Source organism: Loa loa (genome assembly GCF_000183805.2).
Source record: "Loa loa unplaced genomic scaffold supercont3.576, whole genome shotgun sequence".
In the NCBI taxonomy this organism is placed as follows: domain Eukaryota; kingdom Metazoa; phylum Nematoda; class Chromadorea; order Rhabditida; family Onchocercidae; genus Loa; species Loa loa.
Window position 1 is genome coordinate 14,182 of NW_018108756.1, and position 9,424 is coordinate 23,605.

The window sequence follows — 9,424 nt, forward strand, 5'->3', positions numbered from 1 at the left end:
ACTGAGTTGATATTGATTTCATTCCTTCGTCATATATAATAACTTCTTTCAGATTTAAGAAAGTTTTAACTTTTTACTGTTGCCATTGCGTAATTTGAGAACTTTCTTTCACTTTGTTTATATAATCTACAATTTTCGTTGTTTATTAATTAATGACTTTGTTTGGTATTTGGTCGCCTGATAAATGCTGGGTATTATCTCTTGATATTTTCCGTTAATATATTTCTCGTACAAAAGCATTCTTAGCCCCATACTTTTCTTTCATTCCAGTTTTCTTTTTTTTTTTTAACGTAAACTGGTTAAGAAAATCAGAGAATAGGATCACCTGTTCTCAAAAATTGCGCACGTAACTCGCTTCATTGTGCTGGTAATTCTTTTGTTCCTAATTTCAAACTTTTTCACAGGATTTTTTGGGTATGAATCCGCTAGGAAATGCCGGTGCTATTGGAAAATGTAAAAAGATCCGGTTCATTAAAGCGAATCCAGTTACTACTGTACAATCTTTCGTTACGGAAAGCTCTACGAGGTCAACCATTTGTGGTAAGGAGGTACGATCTTTTTACGAAGCATTGCTAGCTGAACCTTCTACTTCAATAGTTCCGGATACCTCGATGAAGATGCAGTTGGGAAAGATCAAGAATAGCAACAAACAGCCTCGGAAGTCCATGAAGCTATCAGATGACATCTCGAAAAAACAAGGTGATATTAAGGAAAACTTCGAGCAACTTTTCAAAGATGCCACAAATGGAAATGTACGAGGTGTCATGGATTGTTGCCGTAAGACAGGTATGTTTGTTACAATAGTATTGTGCTTCTAATTAAAGGAATTACTAAAGTAATCCACAACTTTTGAGATGATTTGTTTCCAGTAGTTACAAATATTTCTTTTCCTGATTTCTTTGTAGTAGAAAAAAAGAAAGAAGAACTGTGGATTCCTTCCTTCCGGCTATCGAAATTCATAGAAATATGCTTAAAGATTCAGCAATGAAAAGTGATATGACATGAAAGCTGCAGGAATGGATCTCAATGTATCGGATCAATACGGTTGGACTGCATTAATGTGTGCAAGTTATGCTGGTCATTTACTTGTTGTTAAATATTTGCTGTCGATGGGAGTGGATATTTCAAAGCGGTTAGTATATCAATACTTTTTATTTCCATAAGATTGTCTAGTCATTCAGAGTAAACTGATATCGTATGAAATATGTGCAGTCGTCCAAATTGGTTCATTCAGCATAACAAAGTGTCGAATCATCCAGTGCAGTTTATATACCACAGTTACCGTCAAGTCATTTCGGTTCGGACAAGATCTGATAGAAGTAATTTATACCTCCAGTCAACGAGCGATTATGCTTATTTACTATTAGTCATGTTATGGTTCACTAATCTTAACATTAAAATTAGCAATCACATAATGTGGCATGTAACGTTATAGATAAACTGATTCTGCGTTGAATGATTAAACTTTCAACAGTGAGTTTCCTATATAAGGATGAAAAAAAGCATTTTCCTATATAAGGATGAAAAAAAGCATTTTTTATATTTTCAGTTTTTTTATTCGAGAAAACTATTACATGTCGGAATTTCGTGTTCTTAACAGAACAACTTTTCTGAAGTGAATTATAAATTTCTATAAAATTTTGCAACATATGGATATAATTTAGGAGCAAATCAGGTGAAACAGCTGCCGACTTTGCATTGAAATGTGGACATCATGAAATATACCGATATATTACTTCGCATGAAAAAGGAGAATCCAAGTGTGTTTTTATGCTATTTTTTGTTCGAATAAGTATGGGTTTCTTAACTTAGTCATTATCTTATATGAATAATATCGGTTACGTTATTAAATTTTTTGTAGTATTTTAGCACAGTTCTTTCAAGTGTCCCTTGAAACCGCTTAATCGGTAATATTTTCTGGTATTCGCTACAATGGATAGCGAGTACTCGTAGTGATAGGGTTGCTGTTGAAGAAATGAAATTGTGCATTTTGCGAAAAATGGTGCTGAAGAAATGAAATTGTGCATTCCATTGTTCTGAATTATCATATGCGGACTCTTAATTTCTCAATACGTATTTTTTTACTGCTTTGGAAATTCAGGATGCTGTGTGACCCATCTCTGCGAAAGGTCAAAGGATCCAGAAAGCTTTTGGAAATTATGCGGTTTTGTGATGCCTGTCAATGTACTTATGTAGGCGAGGCTCACCTAAGCAGTGTAGCGCACCTTTTGGAAACCCGTAAACCGGTGCTTGATCCAGGCTATGGAATTCCAGAGTGGAATAAAGGTTATCGTATTCTACGGAGAAGTGGCTGGGATGAATTTGAAGGATTAGGTCGTGATGCTACCGGTAGGCGATATCCGATAAAAACAGTACTGAAGAGAGATAAGCTTGGCTTAGGCTGTGTTACCTCTGATACACCTAAAGTGACTCATTTCAAGGTACATACATCTTCTGGTTCCACTTCTGTTTTTTCAAAGTTCTCTTTTGAATTGAGGAGTATTTCATTATTTATAGCTATAAGCGAGATGAATTCCATATATATACAATTTCTTGAAAAGACTGAGGTTGTAAAATTATTCTGAGGTGAGACAGTTACCATTGGTAAATACTAAAGTTTGTCTTTTGTTAATCTGTCATATGAGCAGTTTTCTTTTCTCATTCTTTCGTCATTAATGTAAATTTTTAGGCTAAAGATATAAATGCGGTGAAATCAAGGCCTACGACAAGAGAAAAGGAGATGAGAGACTATAGGAAGCGAATACTTCATGAAAAGATTTTAGAACATCGATTTAGAAGTATGTTTAGGGATGACTGATATACATTTGTTGGGCAGTTTGTGTTAATATTATTGGAAGCTTTGGTGATATTAGATGATATTATAAGAAGTTGATTGCATGTTTGTGATATTGTTTTGTTATTGATTTTCTCCTTGAGATTGCGATAATTTAAACTTCATGATTTTGTTCTTGTGGATTTTCAGTTCCATTGGTAGTTCCTTTTTTTGTCTATCAGCTATCTTAGTGGAATAGAGAGATTTTGTTTTTTTTTTTATTTTTCATTTCTTGTCGAGAAAAATGGGTATTTCTAACTGTTCAAATTTCTGCTGTTATTTGTATCTCTGATGACGAAATTGCTCGTCAAATACTAGGCACATTCGCTGACACACCATATGACCCGCTGTTTGACCATTCCATTGTTTTTCTGTCAGTTAGGCCGTTAATGATTAATTAATCTGAACAGATAAAAATCTTTTATAAAGGTAAGGAATTGTTAAATTGAATAAGGTATTTCAGTAATTGTTTAAAGAATTATGATAAGAAACTTTTATATAAGGAATTGTTTTTGGCATATTTTGAATTGGAAAGAGAAAGTCATTGTCTATCAATTTGCAATGGTATTTTTCAAAAATATCAAAGTAGAAATAAAATAGCAAGTTTTTGTTCTATTGTTTGGTCTATTAAACGCATATGCTAGCAAGGTATAATTCCTTGTATTTTAAACCGCTAATTCGGATTTTCATCATTGTTCACAGTTAAATGATTGAGCTTCCATATGAGGTCGTGATTTGATGGTGAACGGCACGTAGAAATCGTGGAGATTTTAATGATGATTAAAAGTTGCAGAGAAAATTGTACCTGGTTTTTCTGAGTAACATATTAATTTTTTCGGAAATTTTCTGGTTTTGAAATTTGAAAACTGTTTCAGTCCATCCTTGATTTTTCTGACAACTATGGCTCAATGATCCAAAGTCACTCTTGTTTCGTAATTCTCTATGAAAAATGAGTAGTATCTCAGATGCAGGATTGGAGTGTGCTCTATGTCACGAAAGTTATTCATCAGAAATTCGGACTCCACGTGTACTGCATGGATGTGGTCATACGGTACTGATTTGAATTTGAAATTTCAAATATACTTACGACTTAAAGCATGTTCAAATTTGACAAAGAAAATATTTTTTCTGTTATGATTTGTTGGAGAATGCAAATTGATCAGTAGGCGTCTACATAGTTAATCTGCGATATTATTGACTTTCACTCATCGAATATTTTGGATATAGTTTATACAATGAAACGATAACATCGAAGTATGGTTTTACGACAGTTTACATAAGCTAAGGTTGTAATAAGTTTTACATAAGCTATCGATGTATTTATGGTGAATAACAGTTTACTTAAATGATAATATTTTAACCTTTGTTGATGATTTACATAATTATGTTTACAACACAATAAGCTAAGGTTAATATTTTCACTGCAGTTAAGGGCTCACTTGAGGTACCTTTTTTTTGGTGTATTTTGCTAGTATTGCGTTATTTTTATCACTTTTCATGGTGATCGTTTTTAAGTTTTTGCTTTTTGATTTTGGATTAAGTATTTTAGGTTTGTCACACATGCTGTTCAGCCTTAGTAGATGTCAGTGCACCCATTGCCCAAGTTGTTTGCCCGTTTGATCGAACAGTTACATTGCTTGCTGAACCATGTGTGCTTTCGTTGAAAAAAAATTTTGCGCTTATTGAAATAATTGAACGACATAAGAAATTCACGCAACCGGAGCGGATTTCACCATTACTTGTAAGTTTTTAGTATATCATCAGTCCGTTAGATTAAATTTGTTACCAAAAATATGTTATATTTTGAAAATTGGGAATTAAATTTGTTACCAAAAATATGTTATATTTTGAAAATTTGATTTTATTAGCTAAGGAATTGTACATTTTCAGATTTGGCGTATTGCAGTGTGTAGAAAATTGTTTTTTTTGCAGAAAATGAAGTACTTTTTGAAGTGCTTTTGCTCCCAGTTCACTTACATATTGGCGTAAGAGTCAGGTTTGGCATGATAAACTATTTAGGCAGATGAAGTACCACCACCAGAATATATGAAAGATATCTTACTCGGCATACCATGTGATGAGGACCCGAAACATACTGCTATATTCTATTGTATAGTTTGCGAAAGTAATATGTGTGGTGAATGTTCGAGAAGAACGCATACAGGACGGGTACTTTCAAAACATTGCCGTGTACCCGTAAGCGAAAAACCACTTTCCCGAACGATGTGTCCTTACCATTCAGCATATGCGATCGAATTCGTATGTCAGGTTATTTCTGTTTTTCCATGATTAATTGCAGAGAAAAACAAATGTATGCATCTATCGACTTGATAACATATGAGCATTATTAAAAAGTGTATGCATATCATGAACAAGTTCATTATCAAAAATTTACTGCCGTTTATAAAATAGCAGTAGCAACCATTATGGAACTTCCACATGAAGTAGCTTGATATCTTTTTATAAATTAAATATATATTTACTCATGTGCATGCATGTGTTTACAACGGGCTTAAAACAACTGCATGTAATTAACGTCACCCTTTGTAAACGGCGGAATTTCCAGGAAGTGGAATGTCTCGAAAACAACCGTCTGATGTGTTTACTATGTCGTGATTATGGACGTCATCGGAATCATCGACATTCTCTTCTTGAAGTTGAAGCTGCTGGATTAAGAGAACGGGTTCGTGAAGCTCTTTCAGATTTCCGAAGTTTTATTAATGATCTCAATGGATGGAATATCCGAGTGACGCAGTAAGTTCCATCTACCCACCTTTTTTCTTTTCAGAAATTAAATATTGTGCCTATATTACAGTTATCATCAGATGAACGTTGTCTTTGAGCTTGATCTATAAATAGTTCGGTGACTTTTAAAACGATGGCTCTAAATAACTTAGGAAAGGTTGGAATAAGTATTAAACGGTGATGACTTGGTTCTGCTGGGTATGTGATTACATCTCGGTAATGCTAAAAGCATTGTATTGAGCGTTGAATATTGCTGATCACTATCCTGCAGGACTGTTGCTGAGATAATGGACATGAATGAAGGGTCTCATACGACCGCGCGACGACAAGTTGAAGCTCATTTCCGGCGACTGCGTGAAGAGCTTGAACTTCAGGAGCAGACGGCTATGGTACGATTGGATGCGCATGTTGCCGATCGAATTGAAGCTCTTCGGCAGCATCAGCAGGAGCTAGCTTTTATTACTTCGCAGGTTTGTTTATTCGGTTGGGGAATGCATGAAGCAGAGAACAAAGGGACGAAAAGTGTGGATGATTCAAAAGAGTTGTGTTGATCAAGTGTAATTACAGGTTGTTCTTTTTTTGGTTCAGTTTAGATTCTTTTGTGCTGTTCGGTGAAGACTCACTTATTCATTGTATTTAAATCATACCAGTTGAGTTTGTTATATAAAATGATTGAAATAGTAACAGAGTATTACAATAAAGTTTCGTTCATCTTTGGCACTACTACCGTTTTTTTGAATGGTTTAAAAAAAAAAAGAAATAAAAAAAAATTCCGTTTAGGTTACAGCGGTATCAGCACAACTACAAGAAAGCTCCGAAATGGACGATGCTCGACTTATTGAGCAACAAACTGATCTTATCAAAATGCTCGATGCTGTACGTACCCATCAAAGTGATATTGCTTCCGCCCCAAGTAAGCATCAAAAACAGATATTCGTCTGCATATTCAATCATCGGTAACCTGAATAGTGGGTTGTTTACAAAATGGCTTATCTGTTTTTATTTATTTATTTTGTTTTTTTTTTTTTTTGAATTTCGCCATAGTGAGTTATGAGTTGCGATTTTTTTTAAATTTTTTTAAAGTTGCGATTTTTTTTCAATTTTTTAAAGATTTTTTCTTTTTTGGATTAAGCTTAGTTCCAGTTTACATGCTACATGCTTACATGCTCAGTTTACAGTTTACATGCCAGTTTACATGCAAATTCAAGAACAGTTTTAAATTTCCTTTTCTGATTATTTCCATTTAAGGTGGTCTTTCGTTGGATACGAGAATCCCGTTTTCATTTACAGCTGATAATCGAATTCATATGGGTTCAAATGTTGACATTCGTTTGGTTATTCTTGGTTTGGATGGAGCTGGAAAAACAACGATACTTTATAAACTAAAGGTAAAAGTTGTCAATTTAAATGAGATGTGTGTTCCTTTATCAAACGTTTTTGTTGTTTCCTTTAAGACTGGCATCATAACTGGATTTCATTTCACGGGGACTAAACTTTTTTCCTTTTTTCAGAGCGATGAGTGTAGACAGTTGACAACAACAGTTGGATTTAATGTGGAAACTATACAATATAAGAATTTTAAGCTCACAATGTGGGATGTTGGTGGTGTGCCGAAGTTGCGTCGTCTTTGGAAACATTATTTTATGAACACTCAAGGTTCGTCATGTTTATTATGAATATATTTGAGATTAAATTTTCTCAAATATATTCATAATAAATTTCAGATTCAGAAATTTCAGATAATAAATTTCAGATTTCAATTTCCTTCCAGGCATTCATATTCTCGATGTTATGCTCCAACGTCATTTTCAGATCATTAAATCTGAAAATGACGTTGGAGCATAACATCGAGAATATGAATGCCTGGAAGGAAATTGAAAAAGTTTAACTTTTCTTTCTGTTACAGTTTAGGGAATAACGATTCTTCAGTTTAATCAGAGATAGCTGTTTTGGCCATTTGTTCTAACTGCTTGATCACGACGTTTTCTTAGGCAGTCTCGAAGTTTATCATTTTGCGTGCAGGAAATTTAGCAATACAGAGGCATTTGTTTAATTACAAATTTCGAAATATTGTGATAATTTTCATCGACTATATTGATACTTTTTTTGAAGCAATTGAAGTGTCCGAATTTACAGCTAATCGAATTATAATTGTTTGACTAATATAAAAATAAGTTTGAAGTGCCAAATGAGGGGCTAGAAATGTATAGATTGTTGTTGATTTTCTGCTAATTTGCGACTCTTATTTATTGAAAATTCTCTTGCTGTTATCTTGGACAAAAATATTTTTCCATAGGATGTCGTATAAATCATGTTTCCTTTTAGAACGAAAATAGGTTATTTGCAGCTCTTGTATTTGTTATCGACAGTTCATGTCCGAGTCGCTTTGGGGAAGCCCAAAATGAATTAGCGAAAATATTTGCCGAGCGGGAACTTGCGGATGCATGCTTCCTGGTTATCTTGAACAGGCGACAACCAACAACTGCCAATCAACATTGTATAGTCAGTTCGGCTGCTATCGACCAACTTGTTATGAATATCAACCGATTTGGTGCTGGTAAGCTTGTTGATAATAGACTGTTGGAAAAGCAGATGACGAAGATAATTACTTCTTGTGAAATATGACCTAGAAATCCAGAAGCGGCATTAGAATTGATCTCGAGTGAAATAAAGCAAAACATATTCCCGACTCTTTAAGCAAAAATAGATGCCATGGCAGCTGTTGGCTGCATGAAAGATTAAGTGGACCAACAAAAATGGATGGATTATTTTCTAATCAAATGAATGGATTATTTTCATATATGATCATTTCTGGTGTTTTGTTGTCTTTGCCGTGGTTGGCATTGTTCGAATTGAAAATTAAAGTTAAACAGGGAACAAGGGAAGTAGACGTTGGTACAAATTGCAAACTGAGTGATGGGTAATTTAATAATGACATGCTGCAGTTCTTATATCCAGTTATTTTCCATTAAAAAAAATTATAGGACGAACGGTGGTAATTCATCAATGTAACGCAATGACTGGTATTGGCTTATGGGAAGCAATTGATGCGCTAACATCGAAACTTTTGTTGGCACGAAATCAGACTGAAATTTTGGATGTGGAGGAACAGCAGAATGGAATGCGAGAATTGGAAGAGGAAGTAGAAACGCAAACATCTGATCCGTATTGCAGTTAAATTTGGAGTTTCAGTCTCATACCTGTATGGTTGTTCTCAAATTGATTCAGCAAAAATTTGCAAAAGTCAAGTCTTAGAAGAAATTATTATGTAAATGAAACACATCATAAAATGTAGTTTTTAATTTCAATTATGTGTATGTTTTAAGTGAAAAATCAGGTTTTGAAAACTTGCAAACCATTAAGAATTGAATTTTATGTTAAGGACCATCTTACATAAAGCCAGTAACATGTTTTGTGTGGAATCTTTTTTAGTAATTTAATTTCAGGCTTACATTTAAATATCCCCTTGTGTCATAAGAACTTAGGTCATGCTTTTTGGTGTTATTCTAATCAAAATTATCTGCTGTCATTTTTTGCTTTTTTTTAGTTATTCTATCTGCTGTATTGCTATGAGTAGTTTTATGAAGTGAAACTAACCACCTGTTTGCTGGCGAAGAATTTCGAATTTGTTTCGAAAGTTGGTAGCGCGGGATTGGTTTGTTCTTGTTCTTTATTCTTTGTTTCTCTCTCTACTTCGTATATTTACTCTCACCATCATTGTAAATATGAGTTATTTGAAAGTTACCACAACAAACCATATATTTACTGATAAACTTTCCAGCATTTTTCGTCAATTATTCATCAGAAAACAAAGCATTGGAAACAATTATGCAAATGTAATGGGAT

The 9,424-nt window shown here is 33.9% G+C and overlaps 2 protein-coding genes across 2 annotated transcripts; both read left to right on the forward strand.

Moving 5' to 3' along the window:
- The first annotated feature begins 402 nt into the window (after positions 1–402).
- LOAG_06745 (G-patch domain-containing protein) lies at positions 403–2,836 on the forward strand. The gene is made up of 5 exons (XM_003142281.2): positions 403–786; positions 1,015–1,132; positions 1,665–1,760; positions 2,102–2,441; positions 2,690–2,836. The coding sequence occupies exons 1-5, from the start codon at positions 417–419 to the stop codon at positions 2,816–2,818; spliced, it is 1,053 nt and encodes a 350-aa protein (XP_003142329.1). The 5' UTR covers positions 403–416; the 3' UTR covers positions 2,819–2,836.
- Positions 2,837–3,701: 865 nt separating this feature from the next.
- On the forward strand, positions 3,702–8,914 carry LOAG_06746 (hypothetical protein). Its single transcript, XM_003142282.2, has 10 exons — positions 3,702–3,884; positions 4,383–4,574; positions 4,853–5,101; positions 5,400–5,587; positions 5,850–6,048; positions 6,359–6,491; positions 6,827–6,966; positions 7,090–7,234; positions 7,926–8,135; positions 8,563–8,914. Exons 1-10 carry the CDS (start codon positions 3,783–3,785, stop codon positions 8,754–8,756), a joined length of 1,752 nt encoding a protein of 583 aa, XP_003142330.1. The 5' UTR covers positions 3,702–3,782; the 3' UTR covers positions 8,757–8,914.
- Positions 8,915–9,424: the final 510 nt, after the last annotated feature.